General features: G+C 40.7%; 1 protein-coding gene across 2 annotated transcripts in view; it reads right to left on the reverse strand.

Moving 5' to 3' along the window:
- SORCS3 (sortilin related VPS10 domain containing receptor 3) overlaps window positions 1-17,869 on the reverse strand; it is a 410,921-nt gene that overhangs the window by 60,183 nt on the left and 332,869 nt on the right. For both annotated transcript variants that reach the window (XM_033149721.1, XM_033149722.1), the window contains exon 14: window positions 15,556-15,663. In XM_033149721.1, coding sequence (XP_033005612.1) covers window positions 15,556-15,663 — 108 coding nt within the window. The remainder of the gene's footprint in view (window positions 1-15,555; window positions 15,664-17,869) is intronic.

Here is a 17,869-nt window from a genome sequence, read left to right on the forward strand (position 1 = left end):
TGTGACTAGCCTAAGGTCACCCAGCAGCTGCATGTGGAGGAGTGGAGACGCAAACCCATTTCCCCAGATTATGGGACTACCGCTCTTAACCACTACACCACACTGGCTCTCAGAAAATGGTGTGCTGATGGAACTTTTCTCTTTTCTCCTAGTTATCCGCTTAAGCTATATAACATACTACCATACAGCCTTGCTGAAAACTTTGTTCACACTTGATTTAGCATCTTATGCTTTGTACATGTTTCCATTTAGTGGTCACACACACAGCTGGTGCACATCAATACAGTCCCACTGGTTTCTTTGATAGCTTTATGCCAGATGTGAAAGCAATCTGGTATATCACATTTACTAACTTATCAGCTATCCAGGAGTGCGGGAGCCTAACATTTTCTGGGCCATAGCTTATTAAACACAAGCTTACAGAAAAGCCACACACCCCACTATCGGCATTAAGCACTGATGATAATCCAGCACTGAAAGACACTGCTTTCATTTTTCCACTATCAAATTCATCAAGTAAACCCCAGCAGCCCTCACACGTATTTTGGGGAAATGTAAAAGGAGAGGGACTGATAATCCTGCAGAGATGAACTATAGAAAGAAGTTCAAGTGAAAGCAAATGCATTAGCATTCTAAACATGACAAAGTACTAGCTACTCTTTAATTAAATGATTTCAAAGAAGATGTGTGTATTTAATTACTATGATTTAGACAGAAACAATAATATACTAAATGTAATTAAAGCAGCAGAAATTGAAAAAGGATATTTTTCCCCAAGTTGCAGAAAGTGTTCCAGGTCAACTTCCTATAATAAGAGCCCTTATTTACTGTGGTAATTTTTCAATGTTGATTTGGGATTACACATTTTTTAAAAAAATGTTTTGAGTTGAGAATTTAGCTATATTGCAGGATTTGCACTGAGATGCACAAAGTTTGGGAGCTTGTTGATGTGTCAAGAGAAAATGAAAATTCTTGGCCTGCTCCCCAAGTCCTATTTGATCAAGAAACGGGAAGTCTTTACTCATTATTAGCAGTAGAAATGACAGACCTATTTCCCCTTCCACTGTAGAAATGGAAAGATAAGCATGGAAATGACTTCTCTTTCACCACCTTCTTCCTGCTGTAATGATCACCAATGGTTGGAAGGCAGGAGAGGAGAGGCCCAAGGGCAGGCTGAATGATGGTATTTCAGGTATCTGAAGAAGTATGCATGCACACGAAAGCTTATACCAAGAACAAACTTAGTTGGTCTCTAAGGTGCTACTGGACAATTTTTTTGTTTTTATATATATTTCAATGGTATTTCACTTTAGGTTTAATGCTGCTCTACTTCATTTGAATGGGGAAATATAGCTGATCATTTCAGACTAGGATTTGCTGGTGTCCATCAAAATATTCTATGAACACATGTATCCCAAATATATTGTTATAAATTGTTAACTATGGATGCATGAACCCCTCTATGGCTCACCATGAACATTAACTGGGCTTTTCAAGTTTCAAGTCTAACCTCAAATATTTTTAAAGCATTCAGTGTGAGCACATCAAAAGCCCAATTAATTGCTTGACATCACTACCTCTTCCCTGCCAGTCCTGCCATCATCAACTCCAAGCTTCGTTCCTCAAAAATCCTTGGCTGGGGAAGGAGAGAGTCTAACAGATTGAAGTGGGTTCCTTTTAGACAAGAGAAGCTCTTCAAGGCCTGTAGTTCCTGCATGCAGCATAAGGTGGAATGTGCTCTTTAAACAGTGGAAATCCAGACAGAAAAGTTGTTGAGCTTTTTTTAAAAAGTTTTGCTCAAAGTTGTTGAACTTCTTGGTCAAAATCACTTTTTCTCCCCCTATGTGCTTTTCTGGGGGTTCCACCAACCTCCTGCGCCAATTTTGGGGTGTGGGTGGGTATATGGGGTAAAGAGAAAGAAGAAACCGTTGTGCAGAACTTCCACTAACAGGCTTTGTTACGTGAATCCTGTCCATAGTCAGTTAGACCAGGAACTATACTGCCAACTTTACAAGGACTATTCTGTCAGTGATGGAAGAACACAGCCAAGTTTTCAAATCAGTAGTCTGGAAAGTCAATAGGAAAAGTCACTACTTGATTTCTCAGCTGAGCAGAACTGGATTGGAAACTATTGAGAAACAATAAATATGGAAGCCAGATGGCATTTGGACAAAGTCACCTTCCAGAATGTGTTCTTTCTTTTTTTCAAATATTCCCCACTTTGGACGGTAAAATAATATTTTACAGCCCAACGAGCTGCTAGTCTTTAAATTCCTCAAATAAATGGTTAAACCCCATGAGCATCCCAAATAAATTGCAATAATGTCTCAGTCACCTCAGTAGAATGTGTAAACTTTCAGCCTTTTATAAAAAATGAGTCAAGGATGGAAGCCATTAATTTGTGAGCTTTCCCCCCAAAGAAAACCATAAACCAGGAGAAACACTGCAAATCATCTGCCGATTTATGAGGAAGTCGTTTTAAAAAGGTCAGTGGCAACAATGCCATAATTAAATCTTTCATTAATTTTTAAAGTACAGTAACTTACAAATGTAATATAAATCTGACCAGAGGACTTTGTTGGGAATTATTTAGCGTGTTGTGTTATCTTCCGCCATAATCTCACATTAATAGACATGTGCCCTTTCTTTCCTTTTATTTAAATTTCTCTGCTGAGAAGGCTTCCTTTTAAAGGAAATAAAGAATAAAGGTTAATTAATCACAGATCAACCAAGGTGCTGGCATAAAGAGCTATTTGTGATGGGTTATAGAGGATGTTTTCTTGAGGGGACAACTTCATGTCAAAATGTCAGTTTTAAACAACGAGTTTGGTTTTGTTCTCCAAATCATGTCCTCCCTCAAAGAGGGCATGTGTTGTGGTGAGACCTGGCAACCAAACCCTGTGTTGTGGGTGGGTACATTTGGATAGCCACTACACCTTATTGGTAGGTCCCTCGATGCTGGGCTTAATCAGGCCAATGGGACACTAGCCAAATGGATTGAGGGACCTATATATGCCTATGCATGTGACCCAGAGCTTCCTCTTTGGGCCAGTGCATCGGAACACCCAACCACCTCTCCCTATATTTAGGGCTTGCACTTGACCTTGCTATGCCATCGTGTGTCGTCTTTCGTTGGGACAGGGGCACGGCAGGAATTTTCCCCACTTGGCTGATTGGCTGTTGCCATTTGGGTTTCGCCTGCCGCGTAGCAAATTGTCACAACTTGTAAGGTTGCAGATAGGGTCTGGTTCAGGTGATAGGGATGGGGGAACGCTCTCGCCATCCCTATGTGAAGGATATTCCCTTAAAGGAATCCAGGGACTCAATGGTTTGGTCAACCCCGAGAGGGCTTGTGCTCGTGCCTGAGTCCAGCGGGACATCTGGGTGGTGGACTAGCTTTCTGCTGTTCCAGGTGTTCACCCTAGGCTGATCTATGCTGCTGCCTTGGGTCAGCACTACCTGCCACGGTGCAGGGAGCTAGTTGAACCAGAGCCTATGCAACCTCTCACTTGCTGTAATCAATAAAGTTGTGGCCTAAATTCTGCCAAAAACCAAACAAAAATTTGAGTTTTGTCAAGGGTGGTTTAAAGGTCTAAACACACAAAACATTTTAAACAAAATGCATGCAGCATTTCTAAGCTGTTTTCTTCATTGCAATGTAGAAAGACTCAAAGTTTATGTATTTGTTTGTTAAGAATGCACCCCGATAAATAATAAAATATTCATTTCTAATTATAATTTCTGCTACCCTTACATTAATCTTTGCATAGGTAGGCAGGTGTGCCTTGCCATTAAGCTGGGCAAAGCTGCTTCGCCTCAGACGGCAGATTTGGGACTCGTATTAAATGGCAGCAAATTGTCATTTATTTAGTTTATTATTACATGATGAGCAGCGTTTGGATTTTCTGCCACGGACACCAAAATCTCCTCAGCTGCTTTTGAGGTCAAATTAAAAAAGACACTATAGGTGCCTAACTTTTAGAGAAATGGTTTATCTTCTACAGACAGACCAAAATATTTTGCCTTCAGGGGAAAATGTAAAATAAGAGTTGGTTTTGCTTATTTGGGGAAGCTAGAACAAAACTATATTGCTTCCTCAGAGGCATTCTAATGACCGGAACCTCCTTCTTCAAACTTCAGCACAGAATCCATAAATGTGACCAAATGCCACCTGCTATTTTGTTCTATTCCCCCGCCTCAGAAGCTGCCAGTGAAATTGGAAGTGTCAGTACAATGGAATCAAAGTAGTGTGGGACAGTGGCCAGCTCACTGTAATCTAAGCACGAGTGAATGACACACATCCTCTCATCCTCTCTCTGGGTAGGTTCAGTCTTCATTGGGCTGTCCTTTGGGTCCCACACTTAAAGGTCTCCCCCAAGGTTGGAGCTCCTCCAAGCCTGCTGATATCTTATTCTTATGCAAGGATGGTGCTGATTTGGCTAAATAAGGACTAACTGTTGGAGAGTTGAGATCAGTGTATGATAGACCTGTTGGCGCTTGATAAGAATTCTTTGATAAACATGTATATACTATATTATATATCAACATTTATATACAGTGGTACCTCGGATTACAAACACTTTGGGTTACAAACTCTGCTAACTCCGGAAGTAGTACCTCGTGTTAAGAACTTTACCTCAGGATGAGAACAGAAATTGTGCACCGGCGGCACAGTGGCAGTGGGAGGCCCAATAGCGAAAGTGCACCTCAGGTTAAGAACAGTTTCAGGTTAAGAATGGACCTCCAGAACTAATTAAGTTCTTAACCCGAGGTACCACTGTACTATTCTGCAGATATACAGCCTCCCAAAATAGTTCCCAACATTAAAAAAATTATAGCATCAATGAAAATTAATGTGACAAATCAGAAGTTCGCAAGAAAATAGATTACTTAAATGCTAGCTTGGTCATTCAATGCTTGGTGATAAAATACCAGAAGGTAATAAGGACGGAGGTGGATCATTGGATTTAATTTAGTTATTGAAGAGCTTTTTACTAATTTCCATCAAGTCTGATTCACAATCAGGTACACTTGGTGAAAATCAGGCTATATTTGGTAGCTACATTTGGCAAAACAACAACAAAAGAAAAAACTATATTTCCTTTCGGACTTTCGTTTTGTCCTGGAACAGATGTTCATTCAATAACAACACAAGGCTGCAATCCTGAAAGATCAGAGAAGGTTCAGCACCAGCTATTACAATGTCACCAATTTATTGTCACAAAAGCCACCTTTTCGGTCTTCTCTGAATCAAGTGCTTGGAGGAGTTGATTTACCCCTGCATCAGCATATTGCTATGGAACTTCAAACCTCTAATCAAACCTTTGCATCTGATCACTTGTTAGCATTGTTATATTGATTTAAATATTTTGTACTTTTTTCTGAAGTGGCTACTAAATTTAATAACCATCCTCAAGATGGAATCCTTTGGCACATTTAGGGTAGTCTCAGGGAACCAGTGAATGGTTGTAGCTCAACAACCTCTGTGATCTTTCTGTCTGAAACAACAGAACCATTTTGCCTCCCAGGTGTCATAAACAGTCACAAACTTTTCAAGTTCAGTGTTATCAAAGAAAGGCCTAACGAGGTAATTTATGGTGCCATTTCCTACCAGGTGAAGATGAAGGGATTCTAGGCAATCTCAGGAAATGGATGAAATCTTACAGTCCAACAGCGTCTTTCACAAGGGGAAGATCTGAACAGTTAGGTGGAATCTGCAATCCAGCATAGAATTTTTGAACAGGGATCCGAGTAACAGTAGATTTTAGGCTTTCTGACTGTGGCATTGATAACCAACAAACAAGGGACCCAGAGAGGCATGGGTCTAGCTCACAGGTGTCCACCCTCTCCCATGCACCTTTACTTTGGCAGGCAAGCCCCACTGAAAACCAGTCTGAACAAACAGTGAAAGACTCAGCCCCTAATGCATCAAACTCTGACACTATATTTGAAACCGTGTCCTCCAAGTTGAACTGAGTTTGCAAAGAGAGTGGCAGACTAATCACAGCAGGCAATAAATGGCTCAATCTCAAAGCAGAGGCAGTCCAAGTTTACCAGGTCATTTACCACCTGGAATACAATTTAGAGAAGCAACAGCAACAAAGGAAAAGTATATCTTTCTTACTGCCACAGCATTATCTTTTTTTTTCTTTTTCTTTTTTAAAAATGTTCTGTGATGCAATCTGTCCATTTTGTAGCAAGTCAAGCTCAAGCGCCATCTGTGTTCTAGTTATCTCCCTTCCAACTTGAGCCGCTTCATGTCCCCTCTAAATCAACGGTGGTGACAAAGCTGTAGGAGATGATGCCCAGGAGCAACTATGTGAATAGACAGTTGGCCTGTATTCTGCAAGTCCACAAGACCATCAACAGAGACATTATTGCACTCGGGGGGGGGTGAACTATGGAGGAATACTATCAGAGGTAAGCAGAAAGGACACATAATCCAATACTAAAATGCTGAAGTAGTTCTCATTTCTTGTGCCCCGTGTGGGCACCCATCTGTCTCAAAAGAAAATGGAGTATGCTTCCATGAAGTCAAACTGCTGTGGTTGCAGCACTGAAGTAACCACTTCAGGGCACAAACCTGTGTATGGAGGCCCTGGCTGCCCATACAACAAGACCCCCTCTTGGTCTCACTGATGTGGTCCAAAGGAAAGCAGAGCAATACATTTGGCACCAGCTTGGCTGGAAGGAGGCGTACAAGGCGCCATCCAACTGCCTTAGGGACTCCACTCCAGATATATGTAGGCTTTACCCCTTAGCCTTTTCTTCTCCAGAAGATATCCTGCTAGGCAGCAGAGGTTTAGGATCAGAGTTTTCATTCTCCTAGATGGGCTACTTTTCAGGTTGACGAGCCCCTCTGCCCCTGTGTTATCCCATATATGGTAGGAATTTTGCAGGGGTGTGTGTGTGGGGAAAGATAACTTGGACCACTAAGGGCTAATTCACATCTGCCTGCAGATCACTTGCTCAAGTTCAGTGGATAAACCAAAATTAAAACATTTTATCTTACAACACTGCCTTATACATGCTTACACAAAATATACATAATTTCAAATTTATTAAAGAGGACCTTAAGTTGGCTGTTAAGACATTAAGAGCAGTACTAATATGGTTGGTTTACCTGGATCCCCATTAGGACCAGGTGGGCCTCCATCCCCATTATCTCCTTTTTTCTCCTTTTGAACTGCAGATGTTACTGTCTGCTATTATACCACTATTAAGTATTTACACAACCAGGTAGCACAGGCAGTCACAAACTGTATTAAATTATAATCCAAGGTCTGTAAAAGCGGTGTACCTGGAAGACTGACAAAATGAAATGCTGATGTTCAGAGTTTAAAGGTAAAGGTAAAGGTACCCCTGACCATTAGGTCCAGTCGCAGATGACTCTGGGGTTCTGGCGTTCATCTCACTCTATAGGCTAAGGGAGCCAGCGTTTGTCTGCAGACAGTTTTTCCGGGTCATGTGGCCAGCATGACTAAGCCGCTTCTGGCGAGTCAGAGCAGCGCATGGAAATGTCGTTTACCTTCCCACCAGAGAGGTATCTATTTATCTACTTGTACATTGACATGCTTTCGAACTGCTAGGTGGGCAGGAGCTGGGACCGAGCAACGGGAGCTTAGCTAATGCTTAATCTTTAGGAAATTAACACTTGACACTTGCCTCTTGAAATGAAAGTCTTGCTGATGTATATCTAACCCCCTTGAATTTCACAGAACACATTTCTGGGATGCTTCTAATCTTTATCATCAAAAACTTGAATGTAACCAGAGAGGACAAGATGTCCTGTTAAAAACATCCCCAAACATCAGACTCCCCATGCACAAATCTCCTGCACCTGTTCCCCTCCCAGCCCATGTCCCTCCCCAACACAATCCTCTGAAACAGAAGAAATGGAAATCCTGTGATGGATACAACCTATTAGAGCCACCCCCCCCACTGTAGTAAATGGGAAGAAATGCAAAGCTTATGGGGGGAAAGGCTTCACTTGAGATCTTAAGCATCCCCCTCTGGGGCTCTTAAGTAGGTTCCAAACAAAATATTTTTAGGTTTCTAGGTTACCTAGCATAAGCAGCCAACTAAAGCAGAGTCAGTCTTGCTTAAAAGCTATTTAAACCCAGAAAAGGGGAGCACTGAGCTACATGTGCAGCTACCATTGCACAATGTTTCGTATACCACTACACAGGCTTATCCACACTTCCTCTTGTCCCACTGCTCATCCCCAGGGGAAACGGCTCTTTAGCACTCAATTGAAGCAAATCGCAATTGGGGTTTTCCCCGGATTGCCATTTGTTCTGATCTGTCACCAAAGAGTGGACTTTCCCCTGGAAAGAAGTGGTGCAAAGGAAAAACTACTCAGAGCCGTGTCTAGGGAGCATGGGTCAAGTGGAAGTGTGGATGAGTCCTCACCTACACAAGTGACTTGGGTTCTTTTCTGTTTGTCCCTGTGCTCTGCTAGTTCAGTAGTCACCTGCTATTTGCTTTGATGTACTCCATGCCATACTTGCAAGGTTGATTCCAGGTCAGGTTCAATACAAAGCAGCTGTACACATTAGGAAGAGGCACCACTGTTATGGATGCAGACAGTAAGCAACAGATAAACATGCATGCACGCACAGCTCTAGCTAGTAGCCTTGCCTTTATTGTTGGAGGGTGAAAGCTGGGACATGAATAAAACATGAATTACAGCTCTGAAGCCAGCCTAATGGGCTGTGTAACCTCCTGATTGTTTTTTATTAGGGTTTAGATAGAATTAGCGTTCATGGAGGTCACTGGTTAAAGAGAAATTGGATGGCAGGAAAGTAAGTCAAAGAACCAGGACCTAATTGAAGCAGACACGGATTGGGAATGAGAGAGAGTAGAAGGGGAGCCAGAGTTAAATTATCTAATCATTGGCAAGATAATACACATGGAGAAGAGGGTGGAAATAAAGGAGACATAAAAGATGAAAGATGACAGCTTAAAGGAAGATCTTCTAACCAAACACTCCATAATTCTTTCACTAAACAATAAATAGAGTCTTGGAAGAACTACTTAGAAGCCTTTCAATCATTTGATTTAATTTGTACAGTGGTCTCGAGATTGTTATCTTGAGGGTAGAGGGTACAACTTAGTGACTATATACTCCAGCGAAGTAAATAAGGCTAAAAATTATGGGGAAAGTGATGCATGGAAAGATACATAAAAATATTCATAGAAGTAAACTATACATAAAACAATAATTAATGTATTCTGGACAAGTTGTGAGCTGGTATCAAAGACAAGCTAGTCTTTAATGGATTCCTGCCAGTCAACAAACTAACCTCTGTGGTATCATGTAAAAACCCACCACCATCACCACCACCACACAAAATAATAACCATTAGAATCATTGAGCAAGAAGGACCTGGACTCCATCTGCCCATACTGAGGCAGAATTCTCCCTATGAACACAGCAGCCACAAGAAGCCACACCATCACCATGCATCAGACTAAGGATGATTTAAGGTTGCTCAGGCAAGCAAGTTTTACTAAAGCAGAAGTCACATGGTGGGGAAGGGGGAAGAGACATAGTGCCATGGTACACATGATATGCTAAGCCAAACCACAGCTGGTTTGGGGAAAATGACTACTGCAGATACTCCTTAAACATGTAAACACATCAAATGGAAACATGCACATATGTGATAAATTTATCACCAAATTATTACTGGATGAATTGATAATTGATCATTTGATCTGGGCAGAGGGGGGAATTTTAAAGAAGGAAGTGGAATGGCTAGGCCAGACTAGGTCTGCCTGAGAAGGTGGGGTGGCCTTCTACCTCATCCACTTAGATCATTGGAACTGTCTGAATGACCAAGGGGCTCTGGTTAAAGGAGTAACATGGGAAGAAATTCAATTGAATTCATGATGCACATCATGTATGTCAGAATATATGTCATCTATATATATGGATATGCGTAATCTGTTGGCAAAGATTCTGTTGTCATCATAATGTAGTAATCAATGAGGGCTACAGTAAATAAGGAAAAGATCAGCCTCACACACACTGGTTTGCACCATCATTGGAGGCCCATGATACAAGCATAAGGAGAGCTCTTCTGAATACACCCAAAGGCATGACTCATCCAGCATCCTGTTTCCCATGGTGGATAACTACCAGTAGATGTCTCTGTGAAGCTCAAAAGCAGGACATAAAGGCAATAGCTGTATCCCACCATTCTTTCCCAACAAGTCCTATTCAGAGGCATCTGGAGGACAGCGGGAGATGTTTCTAAAGCAATGTTTAAATTGCCCTTTGTAGTCTTTCTATTTACAGCATTAAAAAAAAACTTATCCAGCTAGTTTATTGCATAAAACAAAACAAGGAAAAATTAACTGATGGTAATATAGTAGCATGAAGTATACAGACTCTAAACAATGGGTATTGAGTTGCCTCGACAATTCCAGATGGCAGTGGTGGGCTCCCTTTCCCCATCGGCAGATGGTGAGACAGGGGATGCTTCACCTCTACAGTCACACAAATCCTTCCCTGATTACATACTTCCACTGCTGCAGCACATTGGGAGGGAAGGATGTGGGAAACAGAAAGATGCATCAGTGAGAGAGACCACTCAGTTTCTCCACTTGTGCCATACCTGTGCTCAAGCATGACAGAAGTGCTTCAGCATGGTAGGCAAATGGGAATGTTCATGTGTGTCTAGTATGGATGTAAACTGTTGTCAATTTCATTATGATGTCTATCTGCTAAAGAAAAGTCTTTCTCCCATTTTGTTGCTCTCACATTTTGCATCACAAACCACAATCTGACCCATGGGTTCCCCCCCCCAATGGCAAGTCTTTATGAAATTAATGCCAATAACCTTCTGGGGCTATTCAGAAGAACAGGAGTATCTACCTGCCTGAATCTTAATTATATCTACTCAAGTTTCAATGAATTCAATGGGGCTTAGCCCCAGGTAAGTCTTTGCACACATTGAATAACTGTTGTCTAATTAATGTATATGCCACCTGACACACATCCTTATAGCTGAGTCCGAAATCCCACTGAATGGATGAGGCTTAATGGCTGCCATTTTGGTTGGTGAAGACTGGGATTGAATATTGCAAAGACCACAACGGGAAATAACATTAGCAACCCAAACTGTTCTCACTATCTTTCAGACAGTCCAGGAAAAACATAAATAAGTTACAGCTGAATGTGCCAGCAGCCATAGAAAATTGCTCTACCAAGTGTGAACCACTGAAAGTCAGAATTACACCCCAAAAGTGTGTCATGGACACCAGCACAAAATGGCCACCATGGGCAGCAATTAAAGAGAAGCCATTACACTGTAATGGTGAGTAATGTCACAAAAGCCAGCCAGCCACACACACACACACACACACACACACACACCGGTGCATTGTTCTCTTCTCTCAGTAGAATACTGAGAAAGATTTCCCACCTAGCTGTGATGGAGACTTCTCAAAATAAGTGAAGGAAATGAGATGGACAGGAGAGACCCAGATGCTGAATGCTAATTTATCTTAATGGCTACAAAGAAGAACTTAATTCCATCTGTGTCTAGGTGCTGAAACCGTTTAGAAAATGGCCATTCAACTGCTTAACAATTGAACAGGCACTTTCCTTAAAGGTTTGGCATGAGTGTGAAAACACAGCAAATGACATGCCAAGGAGTGATCTCCAAGCTACCCAATGCGCCAAGTGCAATTAGCAGCGTAATCTGCTGAACATATAATTACAAGGGTGTTCTATTCAGGCCGGATTTACAGATTAGTCAGTTGGTTGCGCCTGCAAAAAAAGAAAGAAAGAAAGAAAGATGGGAAGCGGCATTAATGGAATATCAAAATATAAGTTTGCTGAACGACAAATCAAGGCTTTAGAATGGGGGGGGGGTTCTTCCAAAATGTGTCTCCGATGTTCCAAACAGCTTTGTGTGACATTTGCTTCAAAAGGATTCCTGGTTACATGAAAAATAGCTCTGAACGAGAAGAGAGAGGGAACTGAGCATTAATTTTTAATGGCATTTCCCCCAAGCATATCATTCCTTCTTTGTTTTTTTTTTAACTTATTCTGGGTTTTTTGTGTTTTTCTTTGCTTACTCTTGTTCATGAAAGGCTGACAGACTCTCAGCCTTGACAAGGGACATTTCCATTCTGATCAAATGCAGGTACGGCATTGATAGCAGAATAAAAGGCTTGCACTCTGCAACATATTCTTATGTCCGCTTGCCTAGTGCTTTAGGGCCTATCCCAAGGACAGAGCTGGGCTCTGTGGTTCAAGGTTCAATGATAAAATGAAAACAGGAGAGCTAAGCCTCTGAATCGTGAGCCAGGCACTGTTGTCCAGACTCCTATAGCCCTGAAAACTGAACTGTGAACTGAAATCTATACTACCTCAATTGTGCACTTTGTAGTCTCTTATCAAAGCACATTTGAGACAGAGTTTTGTTTGCAGCCTGAAATGCTTTATCTTTAGGGAAAAGAAACATCTCGTAAGATTATCTTCATCATGAAGCTTGGGAAGCCAAGCATTTGGAACAGAGTTAGCCAGTAATTCATTCTACATCAGTATGGGGAAACCCATCATAATTAGGTATTGAGATAAATCCTTGGGTAATTGCTTGAGCAATTAATCGTACAACTGGCTAATTATCTATGTACATGTATTTGGCTTTAAAAGAGGTTGCAGTGCAAATGGAATTTTTTTTTTGGGGGGGGGGTTGCACTCCACACACTCCACATCCCCATAAGCACATTAATGCTAAACATGCTGTGGAGGAATGGAACTTTTCAGCCATTTTGTGCCAGTTCTCAGTTGTAGAATGGATGTTTTCTGTTTTGAGGCTGCTCTTGCCAGAAGGTTCAAAAAGTCATAGATGGTAATTTTCAAGAAGCTGAAAGGGGGAGAGAAACCCAGGTACAACAGGGAACAGAAATCAGAAGAAAGAAGCCAAGATGGAGAGTGTTGCAGGGGATCTAGACTTGAGAGACAGAAGCAGCTGAACTGAAAGCAAGAAGACTGTTAGCTGCACTGTCAATGAACTATGATGAGGTGAAATTGCTTTTTTGCTTAGTCTTGGCTACAGTAGGGAAATAATAGACTATTGCCATGATGTGAACTTTTGGGAAAGCAAAATCTAGAGAAATATCATTGTATTTTATACAAGCTATTTTATACTGACGCGATGATATCTCCTAGGTTAGGAAGTTTTCAGCTGTCTGGAAATGCTGAGTGTACAGAATAAATTTACCCAGTGTAGATTGTTCAGTGCTCCCTTTGATAGCTATCCATACTCCCCTGCTTCTGTCTCACACATCCATAACACTGGTTTTCACTTGACATCATTTTTATGAAAGCAGAGGCCGGGGTGTGTTGTGTTTTTTTCCAGGTGCCATATCTAACACTCATCCACCCACATACACAGCAATTTTGCTATAGATAACGACTGTTTTCGCATTTCCAGTGCAGTCACATTTCCTTGGAAATAAAATCCTGACATACCTACAAACAAAAAAGAGGAAGAGAAACAGACCATTTTGTGGAACGGTAGCTTTGTCTCCTGCTGACATATCATTATCCACTGGACAAACTGAGAAGCCACTGCTAACAACATAATAAGGAATCTAAGCACATTGCACTCTCTCAGGTGTGAAGTAGCCAAACCAAGATAAAGCTTAATGGCTTGTCACTTTAAAATAAGCTGTTTGCCTTTACCAAATATGCTGGCTGAATCCTTTCCCCTGTAGTAAGATTGGCTTAGTACTAGAAACCGCATGCTTCTACAGCGTACTCATTTTAACATAGAGGTTCTTCACCTTGTTGCACTACAATAGAGTTTTTGAAAAGGAAATTGGTAGTCCAAGCAGGTTAATGTAAAGAGATCTCCCTACTGATGTGGTCCATGACTCTTTTAGAGTTTTAAAGCAGCAATAATTCTACATTAAACTGACCAGAGAAGATTTGGCAGCTGCAGCAGCAATCCAGCAAATGGACCTGAGCCCCCCTGGAACCTGGGACCCACATCCTATGCCCTTTTCTGTGTGACCCCTCCAAGAGATATTTACAGAGGAGTAACAAGAGAATAGGCTTTTTCTATGGCTGCCCTCCAGTCAGGGAATGCTATCCCCACATAAGCTTGCTTGCCACTGACTGTCATCTTTTCAATGCCAAGATAATAATAATAATAATAATAATAATAATAATAATAATAATAATAATAATAATAATAGTTGTTGTTGTTGTTGTTGTTGTTGTTTATATCCCACCCATCTGGCTGGGTTTCCTCAGCCACTCTGGGTGGCTCCCATCAGAGTATTAAAAACACGATAAATCAGCAAACATCAAATCTTAGCATTTCGACAATATAAATGGTATTAGTAGCTGTTTCTGGTGTTCATTCTCACATTGCATTGGGTGTAGATGGATATCATGGGTGAACACTTAGTTTATTTGCCTTGTTTTAATGATATATAATATTGTATTTTATTTTTCTTGTAATTTGCTTTGGAATGCCTTTTGGCTGCGTGAAGTGATGAATAAGTTTAATAAACTATATTTAATAAAACTAATAAAAAAACTAATGACCAATAAAGGCCCTACAGCTTGTTCAGACATATTCTTGGATCCAGACAAGAGGCGAGTATGGATGTATAGGAATGGACAAATCTGTTCATTTTGGTTTCTCATTTTTTCCCAATCTTAAGTTCAGTTTTCAACATTTCCACATAGGTTTTTTATTTGTTTAAGGCCCTTATGAAAAATCATCAACTTTTTATTGTGAATTTCCCCTAATATACACATTATCAATGCAATATTACCTAATTTTTGAAAACACTTTCCCCATATATGCTGCATCTTTGTATGTTCATTTCACTAATATATACATTTATATTTCACTCTAGTATATGCATGATTATACACATTACTTGGCTGGAGAACTGCATTTCAAAATTCAGAGGAAATTGAATTTCAGAGGTTGGCTGCGTTTCGGTTTCAATATTGTTCTGGAAAGTGTGAATGCAAACTTGAATTGCAAACTTAAAATGCAAACTGAATTGAATTTCTCCCTATCCCTATAGGTAAGGCTAATGTTGAGCTTAATATCTGGAGCTATTAAGGGCTTATAGGACAAAACAAATACCTCAAACTGTGCACTGAAAAATAAAAGTTCAAGGCACAAACGAGATGAATGAGATAAACTAAAACTCCCATTTACCGTGAGTAATCAGGAGCATGTCCACAGAAATCAGATTGTTTAACCACTGCTTATAAGAGAGAACTGGTGACCTGGACTTTGATCAGTTCTGTAAATAAGGGTAGCTTGTTTTTGCATCACATGCATTTGATCTGGCATCCAAGGAAACAATGTACTGCAGAAGTGCAACTATCAAAGCTATTGGGGGGTTGGGAATGGGACAGAGAGGATTACAATTATTAAAGTAGCATAAGAGCCAGCATACAGACAGCCTCGCCCTGAAATGAACACGGCATTGAGTTTGATGGACGGCCAAAGAGACACAAACCCATTGTCTTGCCAAGGCACCTTGATTAACTCTGCAACTTACGTCATTATCTGTGATTCTATGCCTGGCTCCACGAGGGACCCATCCACAAAGAGAGGTTTTGATGTGAAGCCATATTTATTCCAGGTCCTTCCTTCATCGAAACTCACCCTGGGATTGAGAGAGAGGAGATAAATGCACATAAAAGGGTTTCACTGGAGCCATTTCCAAAGTAATTAAGCACCTTCTTAGGACGGTGAGAGACAATAGCGGGATTTATAAACAGGCACCAATCTTCACTGCCTTGACTTGTTATTAATTAATGCTCTTTGAAGAAATAACGCTCCATGAACAGTTATCAAAGTCAAAGAGGGATGGTGCTGCCCAAATTGAATACCAGCTTAGCGCCAATCAGGAGAAATTGGATCCTCCAATGGAAGACGTCACTTCAGCAAATGCAGGCAACTATTGCCTATTAGTTTGTTTCAGGAGCGAATGGGGTTTTTTTAAATAATCAAAGGGAGGTTTTATGTTCTCACTTTTTTACCACATATACTATTTTGAACACTCTATGCAAAATTCTTCTTGATTTAAATATGCATTGTGTTACGTACAGCAACCATTAATTCAAAAAGGAAAGAAACATAGTATGAATGTATTCCAACTCTGCGAGTGAGTGAGTGAGTGAGTAAGTATGTATGTGGACTGAAATATGAAAACTCAAGCATAAATAAATAAATAGTTCTTGGGAATACAACATGTTGAATTATCTGGTCAAACATTGCTGAACTAGGAATTCTTGAGTAATTCGATCTTCCCCATTATGATATGACCTGACTTAATCCACACCTTTAGGACCAATCTGTGGTCCTGGGGATAATGTGATCTACAAACCAATATTCAGACAGAGTTCCTGTTTTTTGTTGTTGTTGTTGTTGTTGTTGTTGTTGTTTTTTAAAAAAGAACATGAACGAAAGTGTAGTGTGTGTGTGTGTGTGTGTGTGTGTTTTGAGGAAAAATGAATTTAGAAATCTGCATTTTCAGATAAGATCAGCTATAAAATATGTTTTCAAGAACATATTAAAAGTGGGTTTTTTTTAGTAAAGAAATAGGTAAGTTTATGAGTGAGCACATGCACAAGTGACAGAGACTGGAAAACTTGGTAAGGCAGTATACAGTGGTACCCCGCTAGACGAATGCCTCGCAAGACGAAAAACTCGCTAGACGAAGGCATTCGTCTAGCGGAAGGCTGCCCCGCAAGACGAAAAAGTCTATGGGGCTGCCTCGCAAGACGAAAAATTTTCGTCTTTTTTTTTTCGTTTTGCGGAGCGCGGCTGTCATTGCCGCTCCGCAAGACGAAAAACCCGCTAGACGAAAATTTTCGCAGAACGAATTATTTTCGTCTAGCGGGGCACCACTGTACATGACTGCACATATATGTTTACCAGTGTGCATGTGCACTTGTGTATGTTAAGAAGCTACTGTGAAAAAGCAGTCAACACAACTGCATCAAGATTATTTTTGTCAATATAATTGCATCAAGATTATTTACAGGGGCACACATGCACATCAAAAAAAAACATGTCAAAAAAGAATCCTGATGCACTCTTATGTACAATAGTATCAATATTACTTTTCTCCTGTGTTTGATCAATGCACGTCAGCTCACCAGCAATATAAAAGAAGGGGGAAAGCAATTGAATTGGAGTAGGTGGAGCCTGAGGCAAACCATGCATATTCCAATTCCAGAATTAAACATAGAAATTATCCTAGTTATAGCTGGAGGAATGGAGCACAAGGGAGAACAAACTACACATTTTCATTGTCTAGTGAATACATTTGCAACTGCTGACCTTAACTATACAAAAATGTATATCTCTGTTTGCAGGTGAGCATACATAAGAGAGGTATTTTTATGTAAGATGGCTAAGAACTATCCTTGGCCCCTTCGGTAGGACCAAACAACAAGTGATGGCCAGTCGTGTTGTAGGTTTTCTCTGACATTTTTATTTACTGATTTTTACAAATTAAATGTGGCCTCAGAGGTTGCAATTTGGAAAGGAGGACCAAGGAAAAGGCTTCATAGCCCCTTTTCATCCAGCTACAATACCACCCCCCCCATTCCTCACACAAACACACACATGGGGGGGGGATTTTTGATGAGGAAACAATGGGAGGTTAAGAAGCCCCTCCTTTTACACAAGCGCAGCCTTCAAAGCTGGAGAGGAACCACACAGAACTACCACACAAAGTCTGATCCTTATTTACAATGGGTAGTATTTTCTCTGCTTATTCCACTGTAGTTCATGGCTATATTTGATATGAGATTTCTTTTTTCCCTGCAGAACTGTCTTCGCTGAGTTTTGGATTCAAAAAA

Source organism: Lacerta agilis, chromosome 5 (assembly GCF_009819535.1).
Source record: "Lacerta agilis isolate rLacAgi1 chromosome 5, rLacAgi1.pri, whole genome shotgun sequence".
NCBI classification, from domain to species: domain Eukaryota; kingdom Metazoa; phylum Chordata; class Lepidosauria; order Squamata; family Lacertidae; genus Lacerta; species Lacerta agilis.